Here is an 18,826-nt window from a genome sequence, read left to right as displayed (position 1 = left end):
AAAGTGGTTAGCTCCCCTAGGCCTCCATTTCCTTTCCCATGACCTACACCTCCCACGATGACCAAGACTCCATGAACGCAAGGCCTGGGATTAAGCCCTGGAGCAGTGGGAGCACTCTGTAGAGAGTGGTATCATTGTCCCCAAATGCCCGAGCCAGTGCAGTCACCGCTGCTTTAAAGCCTCGTTGGCTTCCCAGTCATGCGGAGTAAAGTTCAAACGCGGCCAGCCAAGCCACTGACCCCAGCCTACCTTTCCCACAGCATTGCCTGGCCCTCTCTCCTCCCTGCCCACTATGACCATCAAGTTCCAGATACCTGCTCTTCCCCAGGGGTCCCTTCAGCTGGGGATCCCCTCATCCATCCCAAATCCTCTCAGATGATGCCTCTTCTTTTGGGAAGGGGAAGGGGTCGGTCACCCCCTCGGTCTTCTTTTCTTGCATGTGACTGTGTCGCTGTGACTCTATTTATATAGTAAACTCAGCACAGCCCTGGGCATTTCCCCAGCAGGTGCAGCATAGTGATCACACCCCAACTTTGGTGCCATATACTCCTTCACTTATTATTAAACACAGCAGTCATGGATGGCAACATGTCAAGATCACGGAGCCTGTCAGCAGCGGAGCTGGGACCCACACCTGGCTGAACTCCAGCGCCCACACCTGTCACACCAGGCAGCCTTCCCATGAATGTGTCCCTCCCCCTTTTCTGATCGGCTCTCTGTCCCATTCCTCCATTATCCTCTCAACTGGGCTCTGCAACATCAGCACCCCCCGCCTCCTGCAGCTTATTCTACCCAGGCTGTCACCTCTCCCGTTTCACGCCATCTGTCACCCAAGCAGGTGCCTCTGCGAGGACTGTGTGTCCTGGTTTTAGCACATTGCTGGTATTCAGGACACAGAATATGGGGCCTCATGGCTTCACCTTCGGATGCTGAGATGTTAGTTGGGTGTCACAAGACAAAGGAGAAAAAACAAGCCCTTCACACCCTAAATCTGCCTGAAACCAGGAAGCAACCAAGGCCATGGCTTCCACCACAGGCTTCAGGTCTGCGCGGAGGGGAGTCAGCCTGAGTGAAGGATGGGCGGGAGTTCTGCCAAATCTGAGCAGGCCTGGGTGGTCAGAGCACCAGCACGACAGGTCACAGGAGCGCATTGCCTGTCCCTATGGTCAGAACTGCACTGGTGTCCTTCAAGACCATTTCCTGGGGCTGGGGATGTGGCTCAAGTGGCAGCGCACTCGCCTGGCATGCGTGCGGCCTGGGTTCGATCCTCAGCACCACATACCAACAAAGATGTTGTGTCCGCCGAAAACTAAAAAATAAATATTAAAAAATTCTCTTAAAAAAAAAAAAAAAAGACCATTTCCTCTCCTCACTCTTGCCCCAAGTTTTTTTGGGGCCACTTTTATGTTTCTCACTTTAGCCACAAAGTCCTGAAGGCCACAGAAAGAGGACTCCACACTTTACCCTGAGAATGGAATGACATGCAGTTGACATGCAGTAGATGTGACATTGGTAAGTGGGGTGTTTCCAGAACACCCCATCTGATTGGAAGTGGCCCTCTGTCAGCACCTACGAGCTTTGTCCCATGCTTACGGACTTGGGCACAAGGAAGACTCCTTTAACCAGAGCAGGGAAGGTGATCATCTTGACATGGACAAAGGCAGCCTTCACAGTCAGGATTTACGGGGAGAGGTGCTCCGACCGGCAGAAGCCATCTGTCCCATGTGGAATGAAGTGGAATAAGTTCACCAATTTTCTGTTTTTGGCTATTCACAGACTGTCACTCACCAGCCATTCAACTCAGTTTGACATTTATCACCACAGAGACACGCTGACTTCATCTGGGCCCATACATGAGCCTCTGGGTTAGGTTTGTGTGGCTCTTGTCCTGGATGTGGCCCTCTTCCACTGACCACTCGGCTTTCTTGGCTTATGAACGCTGGCCAGTGGTGACCCCAGTTTGCCTTGAGAAGCCAGCCCGTGCCCGGAGGGTGCGTGGTGACCTGATGGTGATGAGCTGTTGATTCTTTTCCTCCCCCTCTTCTCCCCAGGTCCCCTCTTTCAGACTGCATCACCTCTTGCACGGTAGGTCACAGTGGCTTCCAGAAGGCCTCTCAAAACTCCTGCCGACACTCCCTCAGGGAGCAGGCTGAGGCTGTGTGACTGCCTTGTTCAGGAATATGTCATGTGCATGAAGTCAAATTTGTCCCTGGTTTTTATGGTGTGATTATCTATCAGTCATTTGGGGGGTAGCGCTGAGGCTTGAACCCAGGGCCTTGTACACTAAGAGCAAGAGCTGTACCACTGAGCTACATCCCCAACTTTTTTTTAAAGATATTTTTTAGTTGTCAATGGATCTTTTATTTTATTTATTTGTGGTGCTGAGGATTGAACCCAGGGCCTCACACATACCAGGCAAGTGCTCTATCCCTGAGCCACAGCTCCAGCCCCCCAATTCTTATTTAAAATTTTCTTTTGCTTTAAATATCTTTTTAGTTGTACGTGGACACAATGCCTTTATTTTCATGTGAGGCTGAGGATTGAACCCAGGGCCTCACATGTACAAGGCAAGCACTCTACCACTGAGCCACACCCCCAGGCCCCCTCCTTTTAAAAATATTTTTAAGTTGTAGATGGACACAATATCTTTTATTTATTTTTATGTGGTGCTGAGGATGGAACCCAGTGCCTCACATGTGAAAAACAAGGCTCTACCACTGAGCCCCAACCCCTCTTTATTGAGACAGGGTTTTGCTAAGATGCTGAGATTGGCCTCAAACTTGGCCTCAGCCTCCTGAGTGGCTGGGATTACAGGCATAATCCACTGTGCCCATCTGTACTATTGACCCCACTGTACTATTTTTCATTATACTTCAAAGTGGTTTTCTTCTGTCTGGGGCTCAGAGGGACAGCTCACTTACTGCTACTCGCTCACAATATCGTCTGCCTGTTGTCCTCTGCCTACAAGCCTTACCTGCTGTGTATCTTCAAAAAGTGGTACTTGTTAGCTGGGTGCAGTGGTGCATGCCTGTAATCCCATCAGTTTGGGAGGCTGAGACAAGAGGATCACAAGTTCAAAGCCAGCCTCAGCAACTTAGAGAGGCTCTAAGCAACTCAGTGAGACCCTGTCTCTAAAAGAAATATAAAAAAGGGTTGGGGATGTGGCTCAGTGGCAAAGCATCCTGGGTTCAATCCCCACTAACAAAAGGTGGGGGCACTTGTCCTTGACTCCACCCCCACACAGGAAAGCTGCTTCTTGCTGTCTCCCTCATCCGGGATGATGCCTAGCTCTTTCCGCTCCCTGCTAACAGGACCTCCTCCGCCCCAGGCAGCAGTGCTGGCTGATGCTGGCTTGTCCACTGTGTTCTTCAGTTTTCCACAGCTACCCTTGACCTCTAGGGCAATTTGCAAGAACCCCAGAGAAGTAGGGGGTGACATTTAAAGACTGATATGAAGGACTCGTGGAAAATCCTTGAGAGAAGAGACCGGATGCTAATAGAGTGTGAAATACTGGCTTTTATTGGTTGGCACAGGATTACAGCCCATGTCCCATGCCCGCCCTCCCCCATGGCTCATATGGAAGGAACCAGTGGACACAGGGAAGGGCGGCACTCACAGGCTCCAGTGTTTATTTTTACAAAAAGGAGTGGGATTCGGAGTGGAGGGTGCGGGGAGTACCAGAGCTCTCCCTAGACTTCAGGGGAGGCTTGGTCCCTGTTGCAGGCGCCACATAGGGAGGTGTGTTAGTGAAGCAGGGGAGGGCCACACACCTGTCTAGGGCTATTCTGGGTCCGGCCAGCGTCCCTTTCTTCTCTGCTCCCCTCTCCTCTCCTCCACAGTGACAGCGCGGCTGGCCGCACTGTGGGGAGAAGACAGCAGGAAAGCCCTGAGGGAAGTGAACAGGAAACTTCACCTTCTCGAGGCCAGTTTCCATCCCCGCAGAGAGCATTGCTGTCCTCAGGAGCACTGGGCAGACTCTGTGGAGGAGGCCAGGCCTGTGGTGGCCATGTGCAGGCGGGAAAGTGCTCTCCATGCAGTGCCAAGCAAGGTTGTTTGGGGGACAGGAAGGAGAAAAAAAAGAAAAAAACCCACAGGCCGGGCAGCTCATCAGTCCCAAAATGCATCTGGATCAGGGCAAGGGCAGCAGCACCCCCAACCCCCATTTCATCTCCCGCACCAGGTGCCGAGGTTCAGTGGCCACACTACCCTGTCCTTCCTTGAACAGGCTGCTCTTTGGACTCCCCGTCCTGTCCCGCTCCTCTGGGGTCATTCCTGCCCCCAGGACTCAGCCTGCTGGTCATTCCACTTTCTACAACCATGAAACAGCCTGAGCGGGTGGCCCCTGGCACTGCGTCTCAGTCCCAGAGACACTGGTGGACTTGGCCATTTATACCTCAACCAAAAAGCCTGAGCACCAGGGAAAGGGACAAGACAGACTTGTGTCTTTTGTGAAAAGTTGAACTCAATATATCTCAGCATCTCTGCCTGGATCCCATGGGTTCCAGGGAGAGGAGGCCACATCTGGACAGCAAGCCTGCGAGGTGGGAAGCGCATCTAGTGCTTCAGTGGAATGGTCCCGGACCCTGACCTTTCTGATGCTGAGTGTGGGTGAGCGGAAACCACTTAGGGGAGCCTCTGACCCCACAGCTGTGGTCACACAAAGCTGGGGCCTCGTCACTCAGAGCCTGTCCCTTACCAAAGCCATGGGACAGGATGGAAGGCAAGGTCCTTAAAATAAAAGCTAGGCTGGCAAAAGCAGGTATGAAGATGCCACTCCCAAGCTTCCACTTCACTCTCTCGGACAGGATAAGTGACACTTACTCATTTTACAACAGTCCCCAACATCCCCAAACGTGCTGGCACATGGCCAACCAGCAGACATCTTTCTTGAAGTGCACAAACTGAAATTTTACTTATTTTAACTACCAATCTTTTCTTTGATTACAAACCAGCTTGAAAATTTTCAGACATAAAACAGTGAAACAACAGAACAGATCTGGCATTTATAAAACTGTTCCACATATTTCTTTTATGGTAGAGTGATAGATATTTTATGATAATTTCCTAACTACCGAAGCCTCTTGCACCTGCACCTTGAGCCACACATCCAGTCTGTTCAGAGGTGGAAGGCTGAGGCTATGTGAAACAGTGGCGGCAAGTTACATTTCTGAAGGGAGAGTTCCTTTGGAAAACTCTTGAGCAAAATGCTCCCAGCCACAAGAGAGGAAGTTTCTGTTTGGAAGCTGTGGTTTATTCAGATGCCTGTCATTCCCCTTGGACCGCCTTCAAGTTCTCAGGATACAAGCCTCTTGCTCCCTGAGAAAGGTCTCCAAGTCCTCCCTGCATCCAGTGCTCTTCAAGACCCCCGACCCTGACCTAGCCCTGGCTTGGGGAGGCTCTATTGAGGAGTAGCAGCCCTGTGCCATCCTGGGTCTTGACAATCTGCATTACTGCAGAACTGCATAACCCAAACTAGATGTCCTTCGGATCACTTTTATCTACACATTTTCTCCATGACAAAGGGAGGATAATGATCAAGGCTCAGGGCTGGGGTTGTGGCTCAGTGGTAGAGCCCTCCTTCCTAGGTAAACATTTTCGTTTCAGTTTGGAGAGAGGCCCAAACCAGGATTACTTCCTGAAGGCATTTATAGGCAATCTCACTGGCAAAATGACTTCCCAATGGTGAGCTCCTTTACCCCCGCACCATGGGCTGCGGGGGCCCCCACTGGGACTGAAGCATCTTCAATGGCTTCTAGGGGTTATGAAGATTTTCATCTAAGTTTTCAAGCCTGAAACAGTTATTGTACTATTTTTCAGTAGATTGTTGGGATGTTCTCTGCACAGTCCTCCCACAGACGATGAGCCATTTAGCAGGTAATTTATTCCAGACCAGAATGACAAGATGACAACGCGGCTGTTTCCACATCCTTTAACGCACCACATCCAGGGTTTTAAATGCCTTTTCTATTGTTGCCTGATAAGAAGTCAAGTGTTTGCTTTATGTTCCCAGTTTTGAACGCTAAGGAGACCTGAGTGACTGGACACCGTCTACTGGAGAAATAAGCAGTGACACTCTCGTCACCTTCCAGGTACTGATCTTGGTTTTTTTGGCCAAAGCATTTACTTCTTCAGCAGAGCCCCTCTGGCCTGCTGAATTCCAAGTCACTGCTTCTCTTGAGCTCCCTGCCAGACGACAGTCCCATTCTCTAACACAAGCTCAGGCTCAATGGCCATAACTGTAAGGTGTGTTCCACACAAGAACCTTTTACTTCAAAAGCTTCATGTCAAAATCAGGTGATTGCTGGCCTCACTCAAGGAGTATAGCTAAAATCAACATAAAGTAATCTTCCTTTTGTTTTCTTACTTTTTGTAGTACTGGGGATTGAAATCAGGGCCTCAGCATGCTAGGCAAGTGCTCTACTGCTGAACTACATCCCCAGCCTTTTTCACTGTTAAGTTTCAGACAGGGTCTGACTAAGTTGTCCAATCTGAGCTCAACTTGTGATCCTCCTCCCTCAGCCTCCTGAGTGGCTCATTTTTTCTTTTTCTTTTGGTACTAGGAATTGAACCCAGGGGCTCTTATTCACTGAGCCATATCCCCATCCCTTTTGATTTTTTATTTTGAGGCAGGGGCTTGCTAAATTGCTGAGACTGACCTCAAACTTGCAATCCTCAGCCTTAGCCCCCCTCAGTTGCTGGAATTACAGGTGTGCGTCACCATGCCTGGCTTCATTTATTAATTTTTAAAGGGAGTAAGACAATTTATATGATAATCTGAAGGTAAGAGGCATCATTTTTTCAGATGCCCTGATTAGGCTTCCTGCAGGGTTATTAGCTTATTAGCAAAAGACAAGAGACTTTCTGGGGCTCATACAAACACTGGTGAAAATGGGATGCAGCCCTGTCAGAGGCAGGGATGGAAGGCCGCCAGGCCCATGGGGATTCCTCCTCCACCTCAGTGCCCCCAGGACCACAGTGACTCAGATCAACTTCTTGCATGGACTGCAGCATCTTTTACATTATTATTGTAAATAATGCTCCCTAATTTGCAATATTTTTACCTTAAAATCTCAAATGTCTCACTGGTTTGGATGACACCTAGAGTGACATGGAAAATACAGCCCTCCTGGACAGGGAAGTTCCCATCACAAAGTTCACCCCAGAGCTCAGAATTCGACTCTAGGGAGCTCTCTCGCCTACTCCAAATGAGGCAGGTGCCCTGGTAGCCGGCTACATGGCCTCCAGGAGCTAGGTCCTGCCCAGCAGGGCTCCAAATTGATGCCACCTCAATGGGGCAGTCTGAACTGCAAAGCCTCATGTCTGACCTCTTCCAGTCCTTAAAAGTAAGTACTAGAAAAGCCACTTTGTATTGCTCAGTCACCATGAAGCAATTTCCCCTCTCCCATAGCTGCAAAAGCTGACCGCCCTTTTGAAATGCAGGTGGGACAGGCTGGAGCTCTACTAACAGTGACAGCCAATTCCCATCTCTCTTACAGCCAAATGTCATATCACTGTGGAGACGAGACTTCTCCAGATATTTCTCCCAGTTCCAAATCAATTTCATTTGATTCAAATCAAAACAGAGGGGCTTAGAAATATGCGTCAGAAATATTAAAATCATATAGTTTTGGCAAAATCGCATGTGGTTATTAAACCTTTCTTCTGAAGGAGAAGCATAAATGTGGCTCAGACTAAACTATTTTAAAAGTCGCTGAAGAGGAGACTCCACCGAAGATGGCCACACTGCACTGGATGGAAATGAGAAATATGCGAAGCTCAGATGGCAAAACGCACACCCAGAACGAAAAAGACTGAGTACATTTCTGTTAGGGAGGCTTAGGAGGGGCCTCCAACAAACACTGTCTGTGGAGAAGAAAAAGGGGAAGGAAAGAGGGGAGGAGTGGTTCTGCCCAGAACTTTTTTTTTCTTTTAAGTAAAAGCCTTAGGGACTTTACATGGGCCGACTCCTAACATCAAAACAGAAAATATTTCTTTGCCCTGAAGAACTTGTCATGTAGCAACACATTTACAAAACTGCTGCACAACACCCCCAGAGGGTAGTGAGTGACCTACTCTGCTCCCCAGAGGCCACAGGAAGCAAGGCTCTGTGCCCCCTGTTCCATGGGGCTGGACAGGCAATGCAGAGGGCGGAGCTCCCTGGGCCTTCTGTGGCCTCAGAGGGAGTGAGACTCCCTCACCCTTTGATCCCATCAGATGGTCCAGCCCAGGCTCAGCAGGGAGGGAGGCCTCTCCACCAGAGAAGACGGGTGGTGGACACGTGTGAAAACCAAACCCATCAACCCACTAACTGTTCTATCCTGTCATATTTGCTGTTTTATGGCTGCACTTCTTCATTGTGCTGGGGATGGAGGCCCGGGTGTGAGCGTGCTGGGCGAGCGCTCTAGCACTGAGCTATATCCCCGGCCCTTTTTATTTTATTGTTATATTTTGGATACAGGAGCTCCCTAAGTTGCCTAGGCTTGCCTCAAACTTGAAATCCTCCTGTCTCTGCCTCTGGAGTGGTGGGATCACAGGCCAGGCCGCTGTGTGCGGGCTGTGCCGCTGCTTCTACAGAGAACCTCACATAGTTGACTCCCAAAAGCACCCCCCCCCACACACACACTCACACACTCACACACAGAATTTAGTCCTGGTTCACAAAGATCACATGACCTCACTGGTGTTTCCCAAGGCTACAATTTATGAAGAAATAATAAAAATAATAAAAAATTCCATTGCTGTGTTTTTTATCGAATGTGGTGGCCCTGATGGTGGCTCCAGCAGCAGTCCGCGTCTCTGTGTAATTTACTATGAGCCAGAGACTCTGTACTGGCCATAAATATTCAGAACCTGTTTCCATCAAGCCTCATGAGCCTAACACTGGTAGAAATAACAGCAAATCAATGCCAACAAAATATTCTGCATGTAGGACAGTTTTTGAACCTCCTTTTGTTTCTTTTTGCTTTTTTTTTTGGAGAGACAAAGGATGTTGCGACCATGGCTCTAACCAACCTATCAGAAAAGGATTCCAAATATTTATCAGTAAAAACAGCCAATGTTCATGGTGCCAAGGAGAGAAAAACACCAGCCTTGCTGTCAGAATCCAGTGCAGCAGGAAATAGCACCAGTTCAACAATTGTGGGGTGGACAAAGCCTCCCTTTGTCAGTCACGAAAGCCTCAGCACTCTCCCTCTCCAGCTGACTGCATTATAGGACCCATTCATGTCACTGAAAAGTACTTGTTGGCACAGTGCACCTTCTTGATCCAGAGACTTCAACAACAATCAAAATGGAACTTTTCGGGGTGGTATCTCTTTACACCAGCCCCGCTGAAACATTTTCAGGAAAAATGCAAACTATCATTACCAATGAGGTTCCTTTTTCAGGAGATCTATTTTCCTGTAAAGCACTTTCAATCTGTATCAAAAAGGTAGAATTTTTCTGCAAGAATGTGTCTTTTTGATTCTACTTAGTGCTTAGTTAAATCTATTTTATCTTCCTCTTTTACTTATTTGGACAGAACTTTAGAATGCTCTAAGTCAGGCAATAAGAATCAGTGTTTGCTTTTGGGCAGGACTTGTGAACAGCAAGTGGGCTTTTGGACTTAAATTTCAAGGTGCTGTGTCTGTCCACTGGGACCCTGTCTGGCATACAATTCTTTCCCCAGAGGTAAGATGGCACCCCAGGAAAACTGCCTACTTTCTGTCTCTGTGGGTCAAGCCCGGGAAAGAGAATGCAAAACTAATGTCTACAGAAATGCTGAAGGCTAAATGACACAGGCCTACCAGAGGGACACATTTCTTTGAGTGGCAGGGAAGAGCAAAAGCTTTAAGGAGTTTGATGACTTGTTGGAATTTTTAAATAAACAGATCTACAATTTTAATTTCACATGTTGGCTATGTTTTGACAAAGGAGATGCCACTAAGAGAAGAGCAGCCATCTCCTGTCCTAAGCCAGGGACCAATCCCACCCCACCCCACTCCCATCCCTGATTCTCAAGACCCTTCATGAGACCCTCTCACTTCCCAACAAAACAATACAACTGGCAAAGGAAGCCAGCAAGAACCTGTATCCACACACCAAGACCACCCGCAGCAAGCCAACGTATCACACGGCCAGGCTGGGGCTGACGCATGGCCTAGCGCTGCTCTTGCAGCAGATGGACCTTTCACATCCTGGCAGGGACCAGGGCTCCTGCTGTATCCAGAGGCTCCACTACATCACAGGACAAGTACACATACTTTCCTCTGGGTACCTTTCAGGACCTCAACAAGGTTACCATGTGTGGAGACAGGACTGAGCAGGGCCGCACTTGCAAAGTTCAGTTGTGGCTGCTCCAAGAGCACAGGATGATGTCCATTCAGCGCGGTGTGAGGTGCACACGGCGAGAAGAGAGCCGTTGTGGTCAGGATGTAGCACCGCGGAAAGATCCCCAGCTGGCAGGGCAGAAGCAGGGCTTGATGCTCCAGTTTTCAAGATCGTAATCCCAAGAATCCAGTTCAAAACCTACTGTGGACATGTAGGCCAGAATGCAGTTGCTACCATTGTTTCTCTGGGTCTAGGCTGAGGCCATTTGCTCCTGGATTGGTAATTAAAAAAAAGGTTTCTTCCTTAGCATGGAGACACAGCTTGAAGAGAAGACCGTGAGTCCTGGGAGCGCTATGAAGGTGGCCAAATTCCTCCTGCACCTAGGGAATGACAGTTCCAACTGGGGAATGGAGAGAAGGCAGGGAAATGTACCTAGCCCCTAGCATCAAAAATAAAAAGTCAATTAACTATTCTCCACACCAGAAACATCCCTAAATCAAAACCCCAAAACCTTGAAAAATTCAATGGTTAAATTCTTTCTAAAAGTCATTTATTTACATATTATATGTCCAGTATATAATGTGTAGATAAATGCAGCCTGCAGTGAAAGTGACCAACCTACTGGACTGAAGAGCACATTATAGGACAAATTCTTGGAAAGTTTCATCTCACATTGGTATATTTTAATAAAAAAATTAAAAATCAAAGAAAATGTCTGGCCAGGGCTGGGATGAGACAGGAACACTTCAGAACCCCAACTGGAGAAAGCTCTTTGCCCCCCTTCAGAGGGTGCCGGGTGTGGAGGGGAGGGACAGGTCATGCACAAAGGTACTTACAATCACACACCCAGCCCCCACCCCCTCAATAAAAAGAAGGAAAAGCCCCATCACTTAACACCAAACAGCAACGTCCCAGCACCCCTGCTCTGCTGCCCATCTTGCCACATTGAAAGAGGAGGCCTGTGAGGAGAGGTGAGAAGAGCCGGGGGAGGGGGAGGTCTGCGCTTCAGTCTAGTTTCCACTTTCCATCTCTTACAGGAAGTCTTCAGTCATCTGATGCCTGACATTGAGCTCTGAGCAGAAACCGAGTACGTGGTGGCCACGACCGGGGTGCCGTTGTTGGTGGAGTAGCCTTGCCTCAACGTCTCAAAGTACGACGCCTGCACAGGTTTGTGATACTGCAGCACTTTTATGGCTTCTTCTATTTTAAACCATTCCCTCTTCCTTCCTATGGAGAGAAATAAGTACAAGAGGGAAGCAACCAGGAGGCTTATGAACCTAGAACTTCTGAGAAAATGTAGAAGAAAACATTGAAGCAATGCTTCTCAACACTTTTAAAATGTGTATTTTATAAATTTTCCCCCCTCTTTTCTTTTTTTTTTTTTTTTTTTTGTACCGAGATTGGACCCAGGGGCACTTAACCACTGAGCCACATCCTCAGCTCTTTTTCATATTTTATTTAGAGACAGGGTCTTGCTGAGTTGCTAAGTGCCTTGCTAAATTGCTGAGGCTGGCTTTGAACTTGCGATCCTCCTGCCTCAGCCTCCCAAGTTGCTGGGATTACAAGCATGCGCCACTGTGCCCAGCCTTTATTTTCTTTTCTTACAAAAGAAAAGGAAGCATACTTTATATGCTCCAAATAGTATACAAATGCTTACTGCAGAAAACAGATACATAATTAAACCTGAGACTAAGAGTGACCATGCCACATGACCTCCAGTGTGCTTCTCTAGGCCCTGGGACTCCCTCTGGCTTGGGTGAAGGGTCCAGTAGTATTTCCACTTTCTGAAAAAATTAACATGAGTATCAGCTGGCAGAATACGAGGATTGCTGGCCTATAATCAGTTATTTAATCAAGAACTTAAGTGGTATATCTACCTAATGGGAAATATAAAAGAAGCCAGGCATGGGGGAGCATGCCTCTAATCCCAGCTGCTCAGGTGGCTGAGGTTGGGCGGCTGAGGGGGGCTGCAAGTTTGAGAGCAGCCTGAGCAATTTGGTGAGACTGTTTCAAAAAAAGGGAAGTGGATATAGCTCTGTGGCAGAGCACCTGCCTGGAGGGTGCAAGGCTCTGGGTCCAATCCATAGCACTAAAAACAAAACAAAACGACAAACAGCAGAACCCAACTCAACACAAGCATTATTATCTTCACAGTCTTTCTTAAATTTTTTTCTTTTGTGGTGTTGGGGACTGAGCCCAGGGCCTCATGCATACTAGGCAAGATCACTATTCTGTGTATGACTTTTCAACTATCAACTGAGGTGGTTAATGCTTGAATCTTTTACCTCTAATGGAAAGCATATTCTGGAAAAGTGTAATATTAATTTCTGCTATAAACTGGCAGATGGATAAAATTCACCTGCCCAAATCGTTCCCCCTACTGTTGACAAGCCTTGTCCCCATGCCCCCTCACTGTTAGTCTGGGCGGTCTGTAGCCCTTCAGTTCTTAATGGCTTTGTATCTCTTAACAGTGCAATAAACTCATGTCAAAAGGTTCAGTGTGGACTGCTGAAAACTAACTCCTGGACTCCAGTGCTGGGGCCTGAGGAGGAGACAGAAGTGAGTGCGCTGCAGCGCCATCCTCAGCACTCTGTCAGGCAGGAGTTGCACACTTGTGATACTAATTTTTAAGGTGCTCTTGCTCTATTAATGTCCAAAAAAGCCTTTTACACCCACTTATGAGAACTGGTCCTAATGTGACGGCTGGTCCAAAATGTGAGGAATAAGTCTGTACTCTTTCCTTTGGATGATCTTCCTCATATTACTAGAGAAAGACTGTGTCTTAAATGTACATCTCAATGCAGACAAATGAAGGTGCATTTATCTGATGGGCTGTTACACAGGTGTTCCCCTGGCTGTGAATCCTAGCAGCAGACCACAGGAAGGCGCTTATGGAATAGTGTTGGTGAAGAGCAGAGCAGGGTGTGCACACACACACACTCTAACTACAGCCACATTAAAATAGGAGGCTGAAGTAAAACCTGAAGTGAGATGCAGGTCTTCACCTAAGTAACTGACAAAGATGAAGAACAGGCAGCAGTGTGTGCTGAGACAGGCACTGCGACCGACCCCTATAAGTGACACTGAGGGTTGGAACAGCCTTTCTGGAGAGCAGTTTCAAATATACACCATGAACCCTTCAAAGTGTGAATGCTTTACTGAGGTAGTCCTTAGGCTACAGGTCTTTCCCTGGAAGGTTAAAATAGAAAAAACAAGGCTAAAGATCTTTTTCTTTCTTTTTTTTTTTTAATATTTATTTTTTTTTTTTAGTTTTCAGTGGACACAACATCTTTGTTTGTATGTGGTGCTGAGGATCGAACCTGGGCCGCACGCATGCCAGGCGAGCGCGCTACCGCTTGAACCACTCTTTTTCCTTTTTATTTATTTTCTTGCTACTGGGGATTGTACCCAGGGGCACTTAACCACTGAGCCACATCCTCAGCCTCCTGGGCCACTGGGATCACAGGCATGCGCCACCACTCCCAGCTCTAAAGATCTTTTTCTAATCATAGCATTATTTATGATAACTAAATTACAGACTGTTGATGGTCAATAATAGGGAATCAGTTAAATGTGATGTCATGCAGCCATTAAATGTCATATTTTAAAAATGATATCTCAGTCTCCCAAGTAGCTGGGGTTATAGGTATGTGCCACTGTGCCCAGCTCTTTTTTTTCAAATTGATGTTTTAAAATCTTTTATTGTTTTTCTCTTATAAATAAAAGTAATAAAATAGCTGGGTGCAAATCAAAGAAAATGGCTCCCTACAAGGAAGCTGGGTAGTATGAATAAAGCTAAACACTGTCCTCACTACTCTGCATCTATGGAGTGACTCTTTGGGGACAGTTGTACACCACCCAACAGACTTTTCCAACAATACAAACTTTTTTTCCCCCCAACACTGGGAATCCAACCCGGGCCTTGAGCTTGCTATATAATCACTCTACCACGGAACTGTATCCTCAGCACAAGTGAGCACCATGAGAAACAAGAAGGTCCTGCTCTCACCTCTTGTCCCCATGGCCAGCAGCAGGCCTCAGTCAGTATCTGCTCAGGAGATACAGATGCATAACCCTTTTGGGGAGGATACAATTTGATTTAAGAAATACCTCTAATATGTATAGGCCATGTTTCTACTTGTTGACCCTATACCTGATTTTAGCACATTTTAATTTTATTTTAAAATTCTGTTTTTTTTCAGCTTGCTTTTAGACAATGCAAAATAATAACTTTCTCAAGTTCAAAATATATGTGCTTATTTTATTAAACACAATCTTTTATGCCAGGCATGGTGGCGCACACCTGTAATCCCAGCAAATAGAGAGGCTGAGGCCAGAGCATCTCAAGTTCAAGGTAAGCTTCAGCAATTCTGTGAAGATTCTCAGCAAAAGAAAAAGAAAAAAATCACCCTTCTACCATTTCTTTTCTTCAACAGGCTCTTTTTGGTTCTGAGTAATGCCCTAAGGGCAAGTGTCAGTTATGGGGAGCTCTTCCAAGGCAGCAGTCAGGTGACGAGGACTTACCAATGTTAACTGAGTCTTCCCAGTCTTCCAGCACTTCTGTGACAACCAGCACATAGACATACGTCCTGTGCTTCCTCTCCTGGTTCTGACAGACAAAAGAGAAGGGTAGAGGGAGAGTTTTTCCTCGGAGAGCGAGATCACGGAAACACACTCTTATGCACATGTCCAGAGAATTTAGACATAAAGATTCCTTTCACTTTTTCCCATCCTACAATCATGGCCTATTTAAAACAGGTTACACCTGAATTTTGGGCTATGAAAGTTAAGACTTTATACTCACTTTTCCCTCTCTTCCCTTAACTGCAACTTCAAAGGAATGTTGAGACCTCTCAAGGAAAAGGACCATGAGCCAGGCGTGGTACACCCCTGTAATTCCAGCTACTCGGGATGCTGAGCAAGTCTGAGGCCTGCCTCAGCAATTTAGCAAGACCCTCGAGCTAGACCCTCAAAATAAAAAAGGAAGAGGGCTGAGGATGTGGCTCAGTGGTTAAGTGCCCCAGGTTCAATACCCAGTACAAAAAAACCCCCAAACAAACAAACAAAAACCATGTAAATGTAACTAAATACAATGCTAGAAAAGAGACTATGGATGGCAGGAACGCCACAGAGGTCTCAGCTTTGGTGGCCCCATCAGACTGGCTGAGTATGGCAAGCCTCCCCTTTTCCTATGAACTCTGCTCCTCTCTATTCCCATGACTTCTCAGGTCCTTCACCTTCTTTCACATACCACAGCCAATTTTCTTGTGTTTCCCTCCTGTACTACAGACACCTAACTCCTATTTTTCTTGTTTTCTCTACCTCCCTCCCACCTCAGGAGAAGAGGAAGAAAGATAGGTATGGGATAAATAATGACTAAAATTATTTTAGCTTTTTGGAGGAAGACATTAAAGGATTTAAAAAGAAAGAATGGTGCCTGGCGCTGTGGCGCACGCTTGTAATCCCAGCAGCTCAGGAGGCTGAGATAGGAGAATCGCAAGTTCAAAGCCAGCCTCAGCAAAAGCAAGGTGCTAAGCAACTCAGTGAGACCCTGTCTCTAAATAAAATACAAAATAAGGCTGGGGATGTGGCTCAGTGGTTGAATGCCCTTGAGTTCAATCCCCATATCAAAAAAGAAAGAAAGAATGCTATTCTCTGCTGTGCTTTGTTTGACAATTCAGGAAAGCAGAGCTCTTTCCCAGATTAGGAATTTGTGGTTATTAATATAACATTTGTACCAAAGAGGTCAAGAGACTTACCTCAAAAATTCCAACTAATCTTCCCAATGTCCCTTTTACTCCAGCCTGAAAAAGGAAAAAGAAAAATTAATACAGATATTTTTACATTGCTGGTCTCACTGAGTCTTTTTGAACAGTCTAATAAAAACCAAAAGGAGATGCTGGCAGAGACTCCAGGGCTGAGTACACCACAGTTTCCTACATGTTACATCTAGACTGGTCACAGCAGGGTACATTCCGGAGAGGAGGAGTTCCTGTTCCTCTCATCTCTCCTGGTCTCTCTCCCCAAAATGCTGGCCAAACAAGCAAGGTGATTAATCAAGTCAATGAAACTATATAAAAATACAGTGAGGTATTCGCTACTTATTCTTTATGTAACACACATACACTGAATGCCTGAGCTAAGCCAGAGCAGTGTCGTGCCAGAGGTGCGCAGAGAACAGGCCGGGCACGACCGTCGAGAGCAAGACCCTAGGCTGGCTTGTTTGTGGCTCTCTATATACAATATGCCAGAAGATAATGCAGGACCCCCCAGGACCTCAGCAAAGCCCAAGCCAACAGACACATAAACATGGTAATCCTAGTGCAGGGTATTGGGCCAGACATGTACTGAGTGATGTGACCAAGAGTGACAGGAAGAGGGCCAACCTCAGAGATAATACCTTCTTCTTCTTTTTTTTTTTTTTTTTTTTTTTTTTTTTAGAGAGAGAGAGAGAGAGAATTTTAATATTTATTTTTTAGTTTTCGGGGGACACAACATCTTTGTTTGTATGTGGTGCTGAGGATCGAACCCGGGCCGAACGCACGCCAGGCAAGCACGCTACTGCTTGAGCCACATCCCCAGTCCCGAGATAATACCTTCTTAAAATATAATTTCCATTTTCCACCAGCCCTTTCAAATTTTAGAATTATGTCTTTCTTCCTCGCTCACTCTCTCTCCCTCATCTCCATGCCTTCTTTTAAAATTTATGATTTTTTAAAAATACCTTTGTATTTATTCTTATGTGATGCTGAAGATCAAACCCAGTGTCTCACATGTGCTAGGCGAGCACTCTACCGCTGAGCCCCAGCCCCAGCCCCAGGCCATCATCCCTATGCCTTTTAACTTCACTTTGATATAGGGTCTAGCCAAGTTGCTGAGGCTGGTCTTGAACTTGCGATCTTCCTACCTCCCAAGTAACACTAGGCTAGTTTTGTTTCTTTCTGATGCACTCCATGTAGAATTTTTTTTGTGTGTGTGTGTGTGGTAATGGGGACTGAACCTAGTTCAGGACAATTTACCACTGAATTAGAACCCCAGTCCTGTGCTGGGGTTGTGGCTCAGTGGTAGAGCACTCACCTATCATGTGCGAAACACTGGGTTCAACCTTCAGCACCACAGAAAAGTAAAATAAAGGTATTGTGTCCATCTACAGCTAAAAATATTAAAAAAAAAAAAAAAAAAAAAGAACCGAAATCCTTTTTATTTTTTATTCTGAAACAGGATCTCATTAAGTTGCTGAGGCAGGCCTTGAACTTGCAATCCTTCTGCCTCAGCCTGAGGCTCAGCTGGGATTATAGGTGTGTACCACTGTGCCTGGCGACAGGTGAATTTTTCATGAGTGTTTTTGAGATAGATAAAAAAACATGTCTCCAGAACAGATGAATTTTTAAGTCTATTCCAATTCACTAACTTTCTGTTCAAGTGTATGCATTCAAACCTATTTCCATCATGTATACTTTTGTTTGCATGAAACACACACATACTCTCTCTCTTGAGGTGCTAGGAAATTGAAACTAGAGCATCCTAGGCAAGTGTTTATATTTTGAAGTACTGGGGATTGAGCCCAGAGGCACTCTATCACTGAGCTACATCCTTAGTACTTTTAATTTTATTTAAAATTTTTTTAGTTGTAGATGAATTCAATACCTTTATTTTATTTTTCTGTGGTGCTGAGGATCAAACCCAGTGCCCACATGTGCTAAGCAAGTGTTCTGCCACTGAGTCACAACCCCAGCCCAGCCCTTTTTATTTTACTGAGATAAGGTGTCACTAAGTTACTGAGGCTGGCCTTGAACTTGTGATCCTCCTGCCTCAGGCTCTGAGTTGCTGGGATTGCAGGAGTGTGCCCCTGTGCTAGGTAAGTGTTTATTCTTTTAAAACATAAGTTATTCCTTCATTTACTCATTGAATGTCTTGAATATAAATTTAAGTTCTTTACAAGTCATGCTACAAAATCCTCCATCTCTGATTAATTCCTCCTGCACTAGCTGAGGCTGCTTTCCCCACACTCTCCAGGCCAGATCATGGCACAGTCATCTAGGTGATATGGGGCACTGCAGGGAGAGTCAGGGGTCAGAAGGTGGCATGGCTCTGTCCTTTGCTGGGCAGGGCACCTGTGTTCTCTCTCTGCCTAGGCCCAGGTCTTTCTGAACATCTCAGCTCTTGGTGTCCTTTCATCCCACATCCCATTTCAGGAGGGCCTTTGGACTCTGCTTACTCCACGGGTTCAACCATGAGCCACCCAAGGCCAGACAGGCTTTGTCTTTTCTTCGCTGTTCTGAAATTCTGTTTGTGATTCACAAGTGTTCACCTTCCTTTTGGATAAGACTATTGTGTTTTTGGCAATGTCTTTTTTTTTAATATTTATTTTTTAGCTTTAGGTGGACACAATATCTTTATTTCATTTTTAGGTGGTGCTGAGGATCGAACCCAGTGCCTCACGCATGCTAGGCCAGTGCGCTACTACTTGAGCCGTATCCCCAGCCCTGGCAATGTCTTTTTATTTTTTAAAAGAGAG

At 46.4% G+C, this 18,826-nt stretch overlaps 1 protein-coding gene across 1 annotated transcript in view; it reads right to left on the bottom strand.

Annotated features, from left to right (window-relative positions):
- Positions 1-3,498: 3,498 nt before the first annotated feature.
- Positions 3,499-18,826, bottom strand: part of Nudt3 (nudix hydrolase 3) — a 112,751-nt gene continuing 97,423 nt past the window's right edge. Inside the window, exons 3-5 of the mRNA XM_076858877.1 lie at positions 16,068-16,112; positions 14,833-14,917; positions 3,499-11,535 (exon numbers count right to left, since the gene is read on the bottom strand). Of these exons, the coding sequence (XP_076714992.1) occupies positions 11,357-11,535; positions 14,833-14,917; positions 16,068-16,112 (309 nt within the window). The 3' untranslated portion in view covers positions 3,499-11,356. The remainder of the gene's footprint in view (positions 11,536-14,832; positions 14,918-16,067; positions 16,113-18,826) is intronic.

Source organism: Callospermophilus lateralis, chromosome 6 (genome assembly GCF_048772815.1).
Source record: "Callospermophilus lateralis isolate mCalLat2 chromosome 6, mCalLat2.hap1, whole genome shotgun sequence".
NCBI classification, from domain to species: Eukaryota; Metazoa; Chordata; class Mammalia; order Rodentia; family Sciuridae; genus Callospermophilus; species Callospermophilus lateralis.
This window is presented reverse-complemented; position numbering and strand designations above follow the sequence as displayed.